Source organism: Rattus norvegicus, chromosome 1, assembly GCF_036323735.1.
Source record: "Rattus norvegicus strain BN/NHsdMcwi chromosome 1, GRCr8, whole genome shotgun sequence".
Classification (NCBI taxonomy): domain Eukaryota; kingdom Metazoa; phylum Chordata; class Mammalia; order Rodentia; family Muridae; genus Rattus; species Rattus norvegicus.
Window position 1 is genome coordinate 25,650,329 of NC_086019.1, and position 19,515 is coordinate 25,669,843.

Sequence of the window (19,515 nt, forward strand, 5' to 3'; positions counted from 1 at the left end):
ATTTTACTCCAACATGTATCATAAAAAGGCCTGTAGTGTGCATCTTTAAGTTAATATATTTAGTTTTCACAGAAAACTTGTTAAAACATATTCTCAGTATTTCTCTGCACTACCTGTGGTGGTGTGTTTGTTTGGATCTCTCTCTCTCTCCCTCTCCCTCTCCCTCTCCCTCTCCCTCTCCCTCTCCCTCTCCCTCTCCCTCTCCCTCTCCCTCTCCCTCTCCCTCTCCCTCTCCCTCTCTCTCTCTCTCTCTCTCTCTCTCTCTCTCTCTCCCCCCCTCTCTCTCTCTCCCTCTCTCTCTTTCTAAGTGTATGTGTGCATGCATGAGTGTGTGATGAGTGTGTGTGTGTGTCTGTGTGTGTGTGTGTCTGTGTGTGTGTGTGTGCGTGTGTGTGTGATTAAGAGGGCTCATCTGGAGACTTCCAGATTGTTGAAAGAAACACTTTTATGACAATGTAACTTGCCTCTCTGGATGTGAGCTATATAAAATTTAGGAGACCTTTTCCCAATCTGTAGGTTGCTATTTTGTCCTGATGACAGGGTTCTTTGCCTTACAGAAGCTTTGCAATTTTATGAGGTCTCACTTGTCTATAGTTGATCTTAGAGCCTGGGACATTGGTGTTCTGTTCAAGAAACTTTCCCTTGTCCTGATGGGTTCGAGGGTCTTTCCCACTTTCTCTTCTAATAGATTCAGTGTATCTGTTTTATGTGGAGATCCATATGAAGTTGAGTTTTGTATAAGGAGGAATTGTATAAGGAACTGATCAATTTGCATGCTTCTACATGCTGGGCACCACTTGAGCCAGCACTATTGGTTGAGTATGCTGTTTTTTTCCCCTACTAGATGGTTTTGGCTTCTTTGTCAAAGATCAGGTGACCATAGGTGTGTGGGTTCATTTCTGAGTCTTCAATTCTATTTTATTGATCTACCTGCCTGTTTCTGTACCAATACCATACAGTTTTTTTTTAAATCACTATTGCTCTGTAGTAGAGCTTGAGGTCAGGATTAATGATTACCCCAGAAGTTCTCCTATTGTTGAGAATAGTTTTCACTATCCTGTGGGTTTTTTTTTTTTTGTTCAAACTGAATTTGAGTGCTCACTCTATCTCTGTGAAGAAGTGAGTTGCAATTTTGATGGAGATTACATTGAATCTGTAGAATTCTTTTGGTAAGATGACCATTTTTACAGTATTAATCCTGCCAATCCATGAACATGGGAGATCTTTTCATCTTCTGAGGTCTTCTTCAATATCTTTCTTCAGAGACTTGAAGTTCTTATTGCACAGATCTTTCACTTATTTGGTTAGAGTCACACCAAGATATTTCATATTTGTGACTTTGTTAAGGATGTGGTTTTCTAATTTCTTTCCCAGCCCAATTTATCAATCCTATATCCAAGAGAGGTCTAATATACAATATATAGAAAGTGCTCAAGAAGTTAGACTCCAGAGAACTAAATAACCTTATTAAAATACGGGGTGCAGAGCTAAACAAACAATTCTCAACTGAGGAATCCTTGCTGGCTCAGAAGCACCTAAAGAAATTTTCAACATCCTTAGACATTGCGGAAATGCAAGTCAAAATGACCCTCAGATTCTACCTCACACCAGTCAGAATGGCTGAGATCAAAAACTCAGGTGACAGCAGATGCTGGCAAGGGTGTGGAGAAAGAGAAACACTCCTCCATTGCTGGTAGGATTGCAAGCTGGTACAACCACGGAAACAGTCTGGCAGTTCCTCAGAAAGGGGACATAGTACTACCTGAATGCCCAGCTATACCACTCCTGGGCATATACCCAAAAGATGTGTCAACATATAACAAGGACACATACTATGTGCATAGCAGCCTTTGAGCCAGAAGCTGGAAGGAACCCAGATGTCCCTCAACAGAGGAATGGATACAGAAAATGTGGTACATCTACACAATGGAGTACTACTCAGCTATTACAATGACTTCATGATATTCTCAGGCAAATGGAGGGAACTAGAAAATAACATCCTGAGTGAGGCAACCCAGTCACATATGGTTTGTACTCACTGATAAGTGGATATTAGGAAAAAAGAATACTCATGATACAACTCACAGACCATATGAAGCTCAAGAAGAAGGAAGACCAAAATGTGGATGCTTCAGTCCTACTTAGAAGTGAGAGCAAAATGATCATGGGAGTTAGAGGGAGGAAGGGACTTAAGAGGGAGAGAGGAGGGGGAGGGGAAATATGGGGCAGGATCAGGTGTGGGAGGAGATGGGGGAGATGTACAGAGTGTCAGAAAATTGAACAGAGGTGTGTAGCAATGGGGGGTAAGGAACTAGGGTTATTCACTAGAGAGTCTCAGATCTCAAGGAAAGTGAGAGGCACCCAGGACCCAACATTAGCAAAATGATCAACAAAGGGGAGTGAGAACCTGAAGAGACCATATCTAGGGGTTAGGCAGGGCCCCCAGTCGAGAGATTTACCCATCTCAAAAGGATTAACCCAGAATTGCTCCTGTATAAATTTTCCAAACCCAGACACTACTTCTGGTGCCCAGACTGGAGCCTGATACAGCTGTCTCCTGAGAGGCTCTTCTAGAGCCTGACCAGTACAGATGGGGATGCTCTCAGCCAATCATAGGACTGAGCACAGAGACCCCAATGGCAGAGTTTGGGGAAGGACTGAAGGAGCTGAAGGGGTTTGTAACTCCATAGGAAGAACAACAATATCAACTGACCAGATGTTCCCCCAGAACTTCCAAGGACTAAACTACCAGCTAAAGAGTAAACATGGAGGGGCCCATGGCTGCATATGTAGCAGAGGATGGCCCTATCTGGCATAAATATGAAGGGAGGTCCTTGGTCCTGTGGAGGCTTGACCATAGGGAAATGCCAGGGCTGGAAGGCAGGAGAGGGTAGGTGGATGTGGGAACCCCTGTAAGAAGCAGGGGGGAGGGAGCATGGAATAGGGGCCTTGCAGAAGGGAAACTGTGAAGGTGAATAACATTTGAAATGTAAGTAAAGAAAATAACCAATAAAAATAAAATTTAAAAAATTAAAATAAATATATAAATAAATAAAGCTAAGAATACAGGCATTTGTAATGACTCTAGTTTCCTCTCTAAGCAATGGATAGTGGTCTTTCTCCTATAACAGTATCATTTACCCAGTCCCATCAGAAGCACATATTTCTCTCTTCAGTTTAGCTGTACCTGCACTCACAATGCTTGTCATTTTCCTTTCCTAGAATTTCCTAACACTTTTTTTCAAGACAAGTTCTTCTCTGTAGCCTTAGCTATCCTGGAACTCTCTCTGTAGACAAGTCTAACCTCAAACTCAGAGACCCACTTGCCTCTGCTTCCCAAGTTCTGCGATTAAAGGTGTACATCTATACTACCCAGCTACTAACTGCCCTCTGAAATTCAATCTTTATCTTGTTCCCTCCCTCTGGCCTTCTAGCTCTCTAATGCTACTGAATGCTTGCTGATAACTTCTAAAATATATCCTTTTTTTTTCTTGTTCATTTTGTGGTTAAAAAACCTCTTGCTTGGGTTATTAATACCTGTTACCTATCAGCAGGGAATTCGGTAAAAAAAATATTACTAGCACCCCCTTCTCTGGTCAGGCAGGCAGAAGCCTCTCTGGATAGGCTAGTTAACTCTTTATGAACCAGAGAGGAAGGAAAGGAAAATAACCAAAATCTTTCATGCAGGAAAATGTGCACAGAAACATATACATGCATATGCCCATACTTTGACCAGGCTGAGCTGTCTGTCTCAATCAACTCCACAAATATTCACGCACGCTCTCAAACTTATGTATATACCTTTACATGTACATATAGACGAACAGACATTTATATTTGGGTGGATGGATGGATGGTTGGATGGATGGATGGGGCAGAGCTCCCCAAGACAAACCATCCAACCAACCAACTTTATTTGCTTTCTCTCCATTTTATACCTTCTTAAACAAAATGTTCTCCATGAAATTACCTCAGAGATAAAACATTACATAAAATTGGAGTTACAGATATTAAATTCAAAGCAATGTTTCATTCTAATATGCTCACTCTAAGTTCAAAGCAACAGATTTTATGTGGCCTTATCAATAGCATATACCTGTGGCTTTACCCTTTGACCTAAATGGTTTTCCTTGGACACATATTTTACCAAGCCTATTTCTCTTCTTAGTGTGATTATGAAAGCTCATTTTATTTCTTATTATGCAGCCTTTATTTACTACTATTATGAGGAATGGGCACATTACATACTTGATTCTAACTTTATTACATCTTTCTAGAGAAGCAGCTAAGACCATCTCTTAAAGCTTTCTTCTTAAAATTATTTGAATCAAATTAGGAATTCTATTCATTAATTCATCTCAACAGCATTAATTCATGAAAGTTCATGTTTAAGTTCATTTGCAGAAAATCTGATCAATAGGGTGAACTAATGCCCAGAGATTATTCTATTAGTTTAATAATGGCGGGAACGTCATATCAGCTGCATGACTCAAACATGACATAAAGTCTCTTTGGGACCTTGCCATTGAGCTCATGCATTGTGGATCATGCAAAAAAAAGGGGGGGGGCTGCTAGCCTTATCCTATCCTAGACGGCTTCTGACATTTTCCCTTCTCTCCTTCGTAATCCACATGGAAATCCAAAAATCCTTTTAAAAATGTGATTTAAGTCATTATACAACTCTTATTTAAATTTTAAATGGCTGAAGATTATATCATGAATAAAGAACTCCTTATGACTTCACAAGACACTATATCATCTGGCCCTACCCACATTGCTTCTCAAGGTAACCACACTTCCTTTCTCTCCTACTTTCAGATATAGTAACCATCTCTCTGTGCTTCAGCTTCTCATCTTGACTCTCTCTCAAACCTTTACTGGTCATCTCTGGCTGGAGTCCTTTCTGCATGCCTCTTCAAGCAGCTAGTAGCAGGCGAATACATCCTCAAAATTTCCTTGCCCCACTTTCAACCACTCAGTCTCACCCATTCCTATGTGCTACTCATTCCAGTCATTTTATATCAATCACTCTCCCTTTAAATTTTTTCATAGCACTTAGATGTGCTGTGAAATGACTGGGGCTAGTTTGATGTTTACTTTATAGCATAAACTTCATGGAGTCCTTTGTGTCAGTGTTTTTCTATTCTGAGCTCTGAATGCTTAGTTCCTGGAGAAAGTGGGCTCTCTGAGGTGGCTCACTACACACCAGTTGAAAGAAAGAATGAGTAATTTTCTGGCTTTCAGTGGCAACCTACAGTCAGTAGTTATGACTAATATGTAACATCTGAACTGGACGTAACTGGTGGTGCCTACATTTCTTGTGTTGACCTTGTTAGCTTCTATTCTGTTGATAACTGTTATTGCAAGAAGTCAAAGCATGTTGTTGACTCACATTGAAAGTCTTAAAGTAACAGTCTACTAGTCTACCAGTCATAACCTTTTAATGATATGTTCTGCATTTAGCCTTGTTTCAAGAACATTATTTTGATGGAGTTACATTGTCCTTGTTTGATAAGCTTTGTAGCCCTAATTTGAAGTCAGTTTGGATCCTGCTTCTCTACTCCAATTAATTGGCGGATTTCATTCCTGACTACCTGGCTCTTAGCCCATCTACTACTAGATGAATAGAGTTTTAAAGGTTCTTGTTCTTTCAGGGATGCTTATAATGTGGGAAGGTTTTATCCTATTGGGGTTTTGTATTGCTGTTTGAGTTTGCCTGGGAGAGAACATGGTTAGTTGAAAACATGCAAAGTTTACCAGAGTGTGCCTGTCTTTAGTACTTGGGATGTCATTTACCTTATACCCTTCAGGTCCTAAGATAGTGGCAATATGCAGCAGGATTAATATATTTTGTTGAATAGTAAGTAACTTTTAAGAGACTACTATCAGAAAGAAAATTGGCTCTTTCTTAGAAGTCATCAATTGTCAATAGCATCTCAGTGAAGGTTTGGTACTTTATGAGTTGCCTCTCTTCCAACACTCACTCACCCCAACTGCTCATCCATGCAGGGACTTTGGCTGGCTTGTCCTTACTCAGGTATTATGAATGCAGTCATAGCTACTATGAATTCATATGATCTGGAAATGCTCCTTTGTTGCATATATCCATTTTGTTGAATTGTATGAACACTTATTACTGCATGTTAATCTGTATTCTACTGACTTGCAAAAATCGACATTCCTGTTTTTTGAAGTTAACTATATGATAGTACTAGTCCCATCTTATTGATAAGGAGAGTAAGAGATGGTAAGGAAAATGTACTCCAGTTCTAATTTCAGTAAACCAACAATCATGTTCTGTGAGCTACTTCCTTAACCCTTTCTGCTGGTTATTTGTGTATGTGAGGTTTAGGTCTGTGTTATTATATTTTATACTCACAATCTCAATGCAAAGTAGGGTTCTCCCACAATTATACATGTAAAAGAGCATAATCTTAGGAGTTTTAATCGCCTTCCCATGATTAAAAAGCAAATAAATTAGCTATAAAAGCAACTCGTATTAAAATACTTGTCTCTGAAATGCAGGTGTAAAATATTTTGGTGCAACCTGTTATAGTTGCATAGTTACTGAATAAATAAATATCAGATTACTAAACTTTATGTACTATATTTTTTTCATGGTGTATCTATGTAAATGTTCACATGTGTATGGGTATGTGTATGTGTGTAGGTGTATGTGTATGTGGGTGGGTGGGTGTACATTAATATGGAGCCCAGAGGTCAATGCCAGGTGCCTTCCTTGACTCCTCGTACATCATTGTCTGAAAAGGGGTCATTCATTGATGTGGAAACTCACCAATTTTATTACACTGACTGGCCAGTGAGCTTCAAGAATCCTCCTATCTCTAGAACCCCAGCTGGGTTTAGAGGCACTGGTAAATACTCAGCTTATAATTTGGTGTAAAAAAATCCAAACTCAGGTCATCACATTTGCATGGCAGTAATTTTACCAGCAAGTTATTTCTCCAGCCATTAAAAAAAATGGAATGTTATTCCCTACAAAGACATGGGAGTTATCCAGAACTTCTGAATATAAGTGGTAAAATTATAGAGGACAGATTCCTTATCATGGGAAGAGATAGAAGTAATAGCTATGATCTTACACAACCCATCCTCTTCTTTCATATAAGAGAAAAAGATTAAAACCCTAGACTAAATACAGTATAGTTGGGGCAACCAAATACCAAAGATAGCCCTAATCATTCTTCTGAGACAGTGACATAAAAATGGAACAGAGACTGAAAGAGTAGCCATCCAGAGACTGCCCCAACTAGGGATCCATTCCATTTGCAGACTTTAAACCCTGACAGTATTGCTGATGCTAAGAAGAGCTCACTGTTAGGAGCCTTGTATGGCTGTTCCCTTAGAGGTTCCACCAGCACTTGACCAATACAGATGCAGATGTATACCATCAATCATCAGAATGAGCCCAGGACCCTAATGGAGGAGTTAGGGGATAGACTGAAGGTGCTGAAGGGTATTTCAACCCCATAGAAGAACAATATCAACTAACCATACATCTCAGAGCTCCCAGAGACTAAACCACTATCCAGAGGGTATACATGGAGGGATCCATGACTCCAGATACATATGTAACATAGGTTGGCTTTATCTGGCATTAATGGCAGGGGAGGCCCTTGGTCCTATGGAGTCTTGATTCCCCAGTGTAGAGGAATGCTAGAACGGTGAGTCAGAAATGTTTGAGTGGGTTCCCTCATAGGGGGAAAGGGGTTAGGGAATAGGGGATATGGGATGGAGTGTTTGTGGAAGGGAAACCCAGAAGGGGATATCATTTGAAATGTAAATGAATAAAGTTATTAATAAAAAGAATACTCAAGAAGGATGACCAAATTGCGAATGCTTCACTCCTTCTTTAAAAGGGGAACAAGAATACCCTTGGGAGGGAATAGGGAGGCAAAGTTTAGAACAGAGGCTGAAGGAACACCCATTCAGAGCCTGCCCCACATGTGGCCCATACATATACAGCCACCAAACTAGATAAGATGGATGAAGCAAAGAAGTGCAGGCCGACAGGAACCGATGTAGATCTCTCCTGAGAGACAGCCAGAATACAGAAATTAAATAGGCGAATGCCATCATTAAACCACTGAACTGAGAACGGGACCCTGTTGAAGGAATCTTAGAAAGGACTGAAAGAGCTTGAAGGGGCTTGAGACCCCATATGAACAAAAATGCCAACCAACCAGAGCTTCCAGGGACTAAGCCACTACCCAAAGACTATACATGGACTGACCCTGGACTCTGACCTCATAGGTAGCAATGAATATCCTAGTAAGAGTACCAGTGGAAGGGGAAGCCCTGGGTCCTGCCAAGACTGAACCCCCAGTGAACGTGATTGTTGGGGGGAGGACAGTAATGGGGGGAGGATGGGGAGGGGAACACCGACAGAGAAGGGGAGGGGGATGTTGGTCCGGAAACCGGGATAGGGAATAACAATCAAAATGTAAATAAGAAATACCCAAGTTAATAAAGATGAAAAAAATAAATAAAAAATATAAAGAATACTTCAATATTCATTTTTCTCTATGAAACAATTGTTTATTTAATAAATTGAGTCTTTTCTGGTGAATCTTGTACTTTAATAATATAATTAGTTCCATTACATTTGTTTTTATTAGGAAGTACAATTGTAATTTAGCTGAGAGTCTTCCTTTTCTGGAGTTAGTGAAGTTTGCAAAGAGGCACATTGCTGCAGCAAATAGTAATTAGGTAGAGTGCAGCAGTGTGGAAGAAATGACTAGAGGGGCCTCTAAAAGGGCATCTGCTTCTTAATGCCGTAGCCATGAAAATGAGTTCTTCCTGCCACTATATTAGCATGTGTCATTGTTTTCTCTCCCTCCCATTTTAATTCTCTTTCCTAATGATCATCTGGAATACAATTCCAGATTAACAAAAGCACATACATGTGTGTATGCATATATGTGTGTATACAAACATATTTGTATGTGTATATATGCATGTATACACTTATGTATGTTTATATGCATATATGTATATGTATAATGTACATGTGTATATATGTATAGTTGTATGTGTATATATATGTAAATGCACAGTATACTCATATAACATATATATGTTTTTTTCAAATTATGTGCTTTCTCTTTCTTAATCTGTTTTAAAATATTGTATTTATTTATATTCCAAAAGTATGACTTCCTTCCTGGTACCCCCTTCCCAAGTTCTTTCCTCCCTTACTCCTTCCCCCACCTCTAAAAGTGTATTCCCCTACCCACCCTCCCATGCCCATCTCCTCCCCACCAATATCCCTCTTCCCTGGAGCATCAAGTTTCCACAGGATTGAGCACATCCTTTCCCACTGAGGCCATACAAGGCACTTTTCAGCTACACATGTGCCCAGGGCCATGATCCAGCTCATGTATGCTTCTTGGTTTCTGGCTTAGACTCTGGAAGCTCTGAGGGGTCCAGGTTAGTTGCCACTGATGTTCTTCCTAAGGAGTTACAATCCCCTCAGCTCCTTCAGTCCTTCCTCTTACTCTTCCATAGGGGTTCCAACCTCAATCCAATGATTGGCTGTAAGTATCTGCATTTGTTTCAGTCAGTTGCTGGTAGAGCCTCTGTGGACAGCAATGACAGGCTCCTGTCCACGCACACAATATGGCCTCTGTAATAGTGTTAAGATTTGTTGTGTACACATGGGATGGATGTCAAGTTGGGCCGGTCACTGAATGGCCTTTTCTTAAGTCTCTGCTCCATTCTTGTCCCTGCATTTCCATGCAGATCCTGACCAAATAAACGTTTTTACTTTAAAAAACTTTAACTGTTTCTTGAAGCATTCAAACATATGGTTTCTTTATTTGGATACTCTAGTGGGAAACATGACAAAATTACATTAAATTCTGATATTTTTGGTTGATTTAGCTTTTGAATTAAAGAGATTATTAGAGTAATTATTAGAGATGATAAAGAAATAAGTTATAAATATTTTGGATTTGTTTTATAGGGTATTTTAAAGCAGGAATTAAGCCTCTTACAAATGTCATAATCATCTTTCAATTAGTTTCATTTTCCATCCAGAAATATTTTATCAGAAAATATCTGTTCTATACTAGAAAATATCAGTATTTCAAAGAGAATATTCTGGTTCAATTGTCGGGAGACCATCAATCTTATTACTCTATGCATAGAACCCCTTGCTGTTCATAACTCTGGAAGGCAGAGGGGATTGTCTGTTCACTCTAATGCCAAACTCTACATGTATGCAATCCACAGTTCATAAATGTCTTGATCCAGGGTTGAGACAATTCAGGGCCATGGAGGAAGCAGTGGTGAATTAGAAAAAAAAAATGACTGAAGAGAATATTTGTGGGTAATTACTGGGGCTGACTCATTGACCTTGGCATTATTCTTTCCAGATCTCAATCAGTAGTGGACCCTACAGCACTGAAACGCATGGATAAAAGTGAAGAAGAAAACATGCAGCCTTTACTTTCTCTGGACTGAGAGATTTTCCACCCTTACACCATGGATTAAAAATGGGAGGTCCTGGCTCTTAAAACAGGGACAGTACTGTGGGATTAGCCTGCTGAACAACTGTATTCATGTTTATGTAGCATAATGTTTAAGGCATCTGGCTTTCACATTTGCCTAAACCATGGGTGCCCTGGGCTAGATTTTAAAAAGTCAATAATTTATTCTGTAAGTGCCAAGTTCTTTGTAAATACAATATAGTCTTCATATCTAGTTTGTAAATTTTGGTAGTAATTTAATTTGGGAAAGATTGACTCACGGGATTGAGCCAGTGATATGGACTATAATAATAAGCATAAGAACACATACATACACTATAAAATTTAATTTAATGTATCCTTGTTTCCTATGATGCCATATATCTGCTATCATAGTGAATTGTTTCAATGTTTTTCTTTAAAACACTGTCAGTATTCAAACATACTTTGGTCACAGCAAGGTCAATTATTTCCCAGAAATTGTTATAATTAATGTTTTTCTGTTTAGTGATTTTTCTTTCAGAGGAACTATTCTGGAAACATCGGTGGCTACATTCTGAAGAAAAATTGTGGCTGATGAGCTGGGAAACCAAACCAAACCTGAACTCTTCTCTGTCCTTTGATTTGGAGTTTTTCAAGAAAATGTGTTTCCCCACTTAAGATGAGGAATTCTGAAAAAGAATGTGTTTTTAAGTTGTTTTTGTTTGTTTGTCTAAATGCCTGTCTTCACAATGTTTTCTTACTTAAGTTCCCATTATAACCCCTGTCTGATGTACTTCAGAATATATTTCCACCCAAATTCTTTGGCAAAGTAAATGAGAATTTAGTTTCAGAGTCATTTGACAGACAATTTCGAAGATAAAATTTACTACTTACAGATGTGGATTAATTTCAGATCATTGTGGAAGTGTTGAAAAATATAAATGTTCACATATGACATAGATAATTTTATTGAGTTCTAATAAACTCTTGATATGACAGCCTTTAAGATGTCATGGAAAATGACTGTTGGTGAAGAGAATGAAAATGAGAACATTTGACAGACTTCAGGATACCTATTTTAGTACTTCATAAAATGAATCTTGAATATGTGTATTCTTAATAAATATGGCTTTACTTTCCTATTAAGAATCAACAAAGTAAGAATCAACAATGCTAAGATAGGTAGCAGGCAATGAAGAGCAAAAGAGTTTTTTCTTGAATTTAAATGAATTATCCTGTTGTTCTTACATGCTCATGTTTTCTTCTCAGGAAAGGGGAAAAGAGTAGATGACATCTGACAGATATAAAGTAAGTGATGGAGAACACAGAAGATGACATAGACCAGTTTAAGTCTAGATTCAAATTTGTGTATAATTTAAAGACTCATTTTATAAATTGTATAATTATACCCATTGCTAAACATCTTAATTCCTGTGTAGAAAGGCAACAGTTTTATCATGCTCTTGGCATGATGAATTTTGAGATTGAGAATTACCACTCTTTGTTCCAAACAAAATACCTCCAAGATCTTTTAGAAACTAGTATATGTCGAGGCATCTTGCGGTCTTGTAAAGGAGTCTCACATTAGCCAAAAACTTCAAAAAAAAAACCAGTTATAATTATGAAACCCCAAATCTCAAAGTTGAATCAACAAATCAATTCACAGAAACATAAGCTACCTAATGCTTACAAAATCACAAAGATAATGAGTTTTTAACAACTACTTTATTCTTAAAGAAAGAATGACAAACTTTAATTGGGTGCAGAGTCATAGTGATGATAGTGTGGGTAGACTGATCTCATGTCGAGGATTGGCATGAAATGGGGATTAAAAGCCAGGTCAATTCTATTCATGAAGAACTGAAATGACAGTTATTGATGTATAAGCTGTTGTCTACCTGATATAGATTCTGTTATAAACATGCATCTGGCACTGGGCGTCTCTGGAATAAAGGAAGAATAAAGTAAGCACAGGCAGGCAATCTCATACTATTGACATGCTTCATTTGTTGACGGTTTTCAGAATTCTACCAGCTTCAGAAGGCCCCCAGCATGGCCAGCTAACTTCTAACTTCTACTGTAAAGTTAGTGTCACATATGAAAATAACCAGTGTCATCCACACTCTCTTCTAATCCCACATTTGGCATTGCCAAGCGTCAGCTCCTCTTCACACGAGCAACTGAAAGTTGGCTAGATGGTCTAGAATGTTTTTAAAATGAATGAGCAAATTAAAACAATGATGCCTTTTGATTTTTCTATATGTGGGTTGAAAGCTGCTGAAGCAAAGGATATTTATTCTAATTTATAAAATTTGTTCAGGCAAACTTCACCCCTCGTGGTGGTTTATACCACGTAGCACCGCTTATGGTAGAGGATCTAGTGAGTGAGCATCCCAGTATGTTTTCACACTAGGTGGCCTTGATGGAGTCTATTTTTTACTTTCAATCCTAGAGTTTGGCTTTGAAATGGTCACTACTTGACATTTGTGAACTTGAAAGAGATACCATTTCGATTTGGCATAGTCCAGTTGACAATTGCTCTGTACTTTTTTTTTAAACATGATGATGGACATCGGCCCCAGTCCTGAATGTAACAGTCAGGTGTTCTACCTTTGAGCCCTACACCAAATCCCAATTTATTTTTTCACTTTTTCTGTTCTATCATTTCTATCTTTCTTTCAATTGTTTCAAAAAAATGGCTGCATCCAAAACTGGCTTAGAAACAAAAAGCACTTCTTACCATGTTCTTGGTGACAAAATTTGTTGTTATTTGGTAATAAGATAATATCATAACATATATTCTAAGGAGTGTGAAGAAGTGTCTCTTTAAAAATAGAATAAAGCACCAGGAATGGCATACACAATTTATTTGCACTATCTTAAAAAAAAAACAACAACCCACATATCAATATGGTCTTCAGTATTGTAAAGGTAACAGGTAGCTATCACTTGAAGAAAGATTTCCAAGGATGTTGTTTGATGATTTTCATACAGTATTGTTTGTTGTACAAGATGAAAGCAGTAACTTTAACCCATGCTATTTAAAACAGAGCACTATGTTAAATATTATAAAATGTTGTAGTAGTAATTAATAAGCAGTGTATGAAGAGACCAAGCATCATACCATGCGACCTCTTACTATTCTATCCCTGGTAGTCTCTCCGCCTCCATGGCTAGTCCCTTCAGTTTCTTCTGTGGACTCTGTTCACATTCCCAGCATCTGCCCACTATGGCTAAAGTCACAATTTCCAGTAAACTTTTAAAATCAAAACTCTAGAGGCTTGCAACTTATTAATCAGATTTATATCAGTAAATTCTCACCCCACAAAGTGTCACACAATAAACTCAGAGTCAATTGATATTGATTTCACTTGCCTGACTAGATTATCCATCCCTTATAAGACACCATAGCTACCTCTGGCAATTTAAAGGCACACAGATCTGGGTCGTTCTTCTCCTCCATCTTGCTTCTCCCCTTCTCTCCTCTCCCACCTTTTAAAAACTTTGCCCCTGCCTTTCATTTTCACTGCCCAATCACAGGCCTTGCCTTATCTCGTGCCTGCCCTCATCTGCATATAGACATCAATCCACAGGTATTAAGCAAAAAATTTCAAGCAAATTGTTAAATTTGATATGCATGATTTTTTTTCAGGAAATGTGTTTGCATTTGTGTGGCCTGCAGCATTCTATAAGCCACGTCATAGAAGATGCTCATTGGATGCATTAAAATTTTCATATCCTTAAAGAGAAAAACCTTGTAAAGTGTTCTCTTTATTATGGCTATGCAGGTCGCAGCGTTTAATCAAGCATTTAAGGTTTCTGTAACATTCCCAAGGGAACAGAACAGACAGTGTAGACCATGAAAGAGGAAGCATTTTAGGCTACAAGAAACAGATATGAGTCATCTCACGAGGAAACCTTTAGAACCATAGTGGGCTGCTTCTATTTCCACACACAACTTTAGGTTTACCACCATATCCACGGTACATTAAGGATGTTTTGTTAGGAAAGTCTGCTGAGAGACTGTATATCTGCTGCTTTATTAGAATTCTCCTGGTTGGGTTGGTACAAGTTATCCCTTTGCTTCTTTCATTGAGTACATATATCTTAACTATTCCTTGAAAAGTTGCCGTGAGCCATGATGAAATTCCAGAAAGATTATCAACACAGAATAAAATGGCCCTACCCAAGTCTCAGCATGTGCTAATTCAACTTTCAGTGCATACGGTATTGATGCTTTACATCAGTAGGCCATAGGCATTCCAGTTTAGACCTGCTTTGTGAACAGGGAGCCTGAAATAGCAGTGCTCTTTGAACCTGTGAAGCTGCTACAGGAAAAGGCACACATGGAACAAATGGACTTGTCTTGTTTTGAGCTAAGGAAAACAGCTCCTATGAGCTATTGTAATGACTGGTTACTGCTCAGCACTTCCTATTGGTGGATAAATAGAAATACAAGCAGGCCTTGCCTTTGCAGCATTATTAGCTCCCTGACTAACTTTACAGTCTGGAGAAGAGTTTTCATGCATCCAAGGTTTTAGTTCATAAAAATCCAGAGGTTACTTAGTCCCATACATACTGTTATGAAGTTTGTTATTTAAAAAACATGGGAAAGAATCCACCTAGACTGTACATTTAAAACATACAATTTAATTTCTGAGGAGTGAAATGCTTAAATTGGACCTATTTTTCAAAGGAGTACAAATGTTACTATAGCAATGAAAATCATTTAGAAACCAAATTGTTGTTGCTATAATAACTGCGTTTCAGAGCAAGGGTTGACAAGTGTTGACAATGTAGAAGGTATTTGTCATTATCTGACTCACTTTCAGATTTCCATGAAAATTTTTCTGTCCTTTATGTTTTCATAATTGTTGATTATGAATTTATTATTTTTGTGAATAAAATAGACCTAGATAAAACATAACTAAAGTTAAACAATATCTTTAGCATGACCCAGTTCTCAAATATTTTGAAAAATCTTAATGATATCTATATAATTGACATATCACAGGTTCAAGCCATTGTCTTATTTTTGATCTAGTTTTGTTTTAGGCTCTGTGTCATTGCATGATGTTTTTTTTAGTTGCAAATTTTTATAATAAACAAAATACATTTAAAAATAAAGCTAAAAGTGTACATTCTTTGTCTTTAAAGTTCCAATAATATCTACAACAAAATTATGTAAGTGTTGCAAACATGCCAACCACTTCATTATTTGGCTTAAATTTATTATTTATTTTATTGTACATTGTTTGTACTCCATTGTCCATTACTTACTATTTGAACTCTTGAGGGAGTTCTTCATGGTAAAGCATTATGGTAAAGCAGATCTCTTATATTCTAAGAGACTGAGAGTTTTGCAGGACTTCAATATACCTTGAGGTCACTGAAGATTTAATAATGCTATCCTACTATGTGCTCAGCCTATTCAGTTTTCTCTGAACAATGTAACAACCAACTTCAATTGCCTTGGATTTCCCATGTAATCGACTTTTGCATAATAAATACAATGCATACCTGTAGTCCTATGAACTCTTCCATGCCCTGACATAGAACAATTCATTTGAATCATTTGCTAAAAGCAACAAATAGAGTTGGTAAAAACAGTCTCCGAAAATGAATATTCACCCAAAATTTTGAGCATAAATTTGGACATATATTGAGAAATAGTGATGTTCTTAGTACTGTTTGTTGTCTTGTCAGTTGGGATATGTTGAAGCCATTGCCTCATTCTCTTGTAAAACCCGGATAAAGATTTCTGTAAAATGTCCCTTGTTCCTTCTCTATTAGATATTTTCTATGCTGGCCAGTAAAGCAAAGCAAAGCACTCTGGTAGACACACAGACAGTCATACAAACAGAGAGAAACACTGGAGAGAATTGCAAGAGAGTCTTCAATCAGGAACAAATTCTGACTCATATAATGGAGAGACAGAAGCCAGAAGATACTGGGAACACAGAGAATCCAAATATGGACTCTCTCTTGGTTAAATGACTCCAACAGGAAATGCTTTTATTTCTTTTCTTAGAAATGTGACAAGGATGCAGTATTAGTAATCTCGAGTAGACTTTTGCTAACATAATGTACTCAGTAATTTATTCTAACAGAATTAAAAATTGAAAAGCAATTATTTTTGGCAAGAATACAGTTCTGTCAACTGTATTCGTTTTATGTAGGGCATCCATTGAGTAGGTGTTGGATGGGCCATATCTGAAAAAAATGATGGTTTCTAGTGAAACGTATGAAAAGTGCATGAGAATTTTATTTAAAGAGATTATTCTTTTTCTCCTGGCAAGAATGCCTCATTCTTTTCTAATATTTGTATGTTTGAAACAAAGGGAAATATATAATTGCATAATTCATTTCACTAAGATGTTACTTAGCATCTGATCACTTTATAATCCTTCAACAGAGTATGAAGAAGGAAAACGGTGTACTGAGGAAAATAGCCTTATGTGTAGCATAACTTTCACTTCTTCATAGAAAACAATTGGATTGGGCAAGAATTCAAATCCAGAAATTAGGATTATAAGAACAATCTAAGTAAATGTCAGTGAAAATAATTTCTGGTGGAAACATTAAGTAAAATAAAAATATTCAGCCTGACTGAAGAGTTAGTATTTTCCCAGACTTCCAATTTTCTCTTGTATGTGTGTGTGTGTGTGTGTGTGTGTGTGTGTGTGTGTGTGTGGTTATGTGTTCAATCACTGCCTTAATGTTTCTTTTTTCTCTTATACAGTCTATTAAATCAGTATAAAATTTCTCATTTAGTCAATAGTATTTTCAAAATAGAAACTATATTAAAATAAGAAGAGGAGACCATCAAACATTGAGCAGGGTGTAAAGAGAGAGTTAACTCTGAACACATGCACATGGGGGTATATTTTTACTTCATTTTTCTTTTATTGAAAACATTTTTATACAATATATTCTCAATATAATTCCTCTCCCTTAACTCCTCTAAGATCCTCCCACCCTGCCTCCCATCTGTATCCAAATCCTTTTTGTCTCCACATAGAAAACAAGCAGGCATCTAAAGAATAAAATAAGATAAGATATAAAACAAAACCAAACAAGCTAGAAATTGGACAAAACATCCAAACAACAGCAAAAAAAGAGACAAAAAAGAGCACAAGAAACAAATTTAGATGCTGAGACACAACTGTATACATAGGAAGCTCCATTTGGGGATGAAAGATGTTGAAGTAATAACATTTAGATTGCCTTCATACATGTACATATTTTTGGATTTTTTATTGGATATTTTACTTATTTACATTTCAAATGCTATTCCCTTTCCCAGTTTCCCCTCTGCATCCCTATTGCAGTCCCTACCCTGCTTTTACAAGATGCTTCCCCACCCACCTACCCACTCCCTCATCACTGCTCTGACATTCCCCTACATTGGGGCATGAAATCTTCATAGGACCAAAGGCCTCTCTTCCCATTGATGCCAGAAAAGGCCATTCTTTGCTACATATGCAGCTGGAATCATGGGTCCCTCATTGTGTACTCCATATACATATTTTAAAAAGCATGTCCTGTATTAGAGTTCATGTGGCTCTCAAATGGCCTCTAATTTTAGTTGCCACTTCCTAGATTTCTTCCATTGCCATCTCTTTTCTTCCTCTTTCTGTTTAATCCTCCCATTCCTATGCCACTGTCTCGCACACATCCCTAACTATTCTATTTACCCTTCCCATCTGTCCATTCTATTCCTGTACTATATGACTAACATTTGTGGTTTTTCATATTATACTTGCTTATTGAAGAGTTGGCTTAATTTGCTTATTAATTCCTTGTATTGTCATTGTGTTTTTACTTTATTTATTTCAGTCCTGAGTTTGATTGTCTTTTCTTTATCATATACTCCTATTGGAGTTCATTTTTTCCTTTTGTTCTAGAGCTTTCATGTATGCCATTAAGTTGCTAATATGAGACCTATCCAATTTTTATGTAGGCACTTAGTGCTATAAATTTGTCTTTTAGAAACCCGTTCATTGAGTCACATAACCATTTTAAATTTCTTTCCTAATCTCTGCCTTGCCCCATTTTCATTTGGTAGTGAGTTATTCAGTTTTCATGAGTTTATATAATTTATGTTGTTTCTTTTGTGACTGATAGCTTTAATCCAAGTTGATTATACAGAATACAGAGAGTTATTTCAATTTTCTTGTGCCTGTTGAGACTTGACTTTGTGTCAAATTTGGAGAAATCTCCATGAGCTTCTGAGAAGGAATTTTTTGTGTATGTTTGGGTAAAATGTTCTGTAAATACCTGCTATGTCCATTTAATTTATGACATCATTTAGCTCCAGAATTTTTCTATTAAGTTTTTGTCTGGATGACCTGTCTATTGGCAATAATGGGGTACTGAAATTAGTCATTATTACTGTGTGTGTGTGTGTGTGTGTGTGTGTGTGAAAATGTGATGCTACTTGTACTAGTGCTTCTTTTCTTTCTCTACATTTACATCACTTTCATAGCTGCCTCCTCCAAGTTCCTCCTAACAGAGTCCTTACCTCCATTTCCATTCTCTTTCTTCTCTGAGAGCGTGGGACTCCCTGGGTATTTGTCTACTATGGGGTATCAAGTATCTGCAAGGTTAGGTACATCCCCGTTCACTGAGGCCAGACAAGGCAGCTCAGTTGGGGAATGGATTATACAGGTAGGAAGTGACTTTAGGAATAGCCCCCATTCCAGTTGTCATGAGACCCACATGAAGACTGAGCTTATGTTCTGCTACTTATGTGTTGTGGAGGGGGCTTGGTTTTGGTCCAGCCCATGTGTGTTCAGTCTCTGAGAGTCTACAAGGGATGAGGTTAGTTGACTCTGTTGGTTTTCCTGTGGAGTTTGTATCACCTTCAAAGCTTCTACAGGGGCTTTCTTTCACCAACTCTTCCATGAGAGTCCCTAAGTTTCGTCCAATGTTTGGCTGTGGGTCTCTGTAACTGTTTCAGTCAGCTACTTGTGAAGACTCTTATGTTAGGGTCTGGTCTGCAATTATATCAGAGTATCACTGATAGTATCAGGGATTGGTG

The 19,515-nt window shown here is 37.8% G+C and overlaps 1 protein-coding gene across 4 annotated transcripts in view; it reads left to right on the forward strand.

The window, feature by feature from the left end:
- The window catches only part of Clvs2 (clavesin 2), a 107,826-nt gene extending 96,348 nt beyond the window's left edge, over positions 1-11,478 (forward strand). For all 4 annotated transcript variants that reach the window (XM_063266042.1, XM_063266043.1, XM_063266047.1 and 1 more), the window contains one exon: positions 10,398-11,478. In XM_063266042.1, coding sequence (XP_063122112.1) covers positions 10,398-10,485 — 88 coding nt within the window. In that variant the 3' untranslated portion in view covers positions 10,486-11,478. The remainder of the gene's footprint in view (positions 1-10,397) is intronic.
- The last annotated feature ends 8,037 nt before the right edge of the window (positions 11,479-19,515 follow it).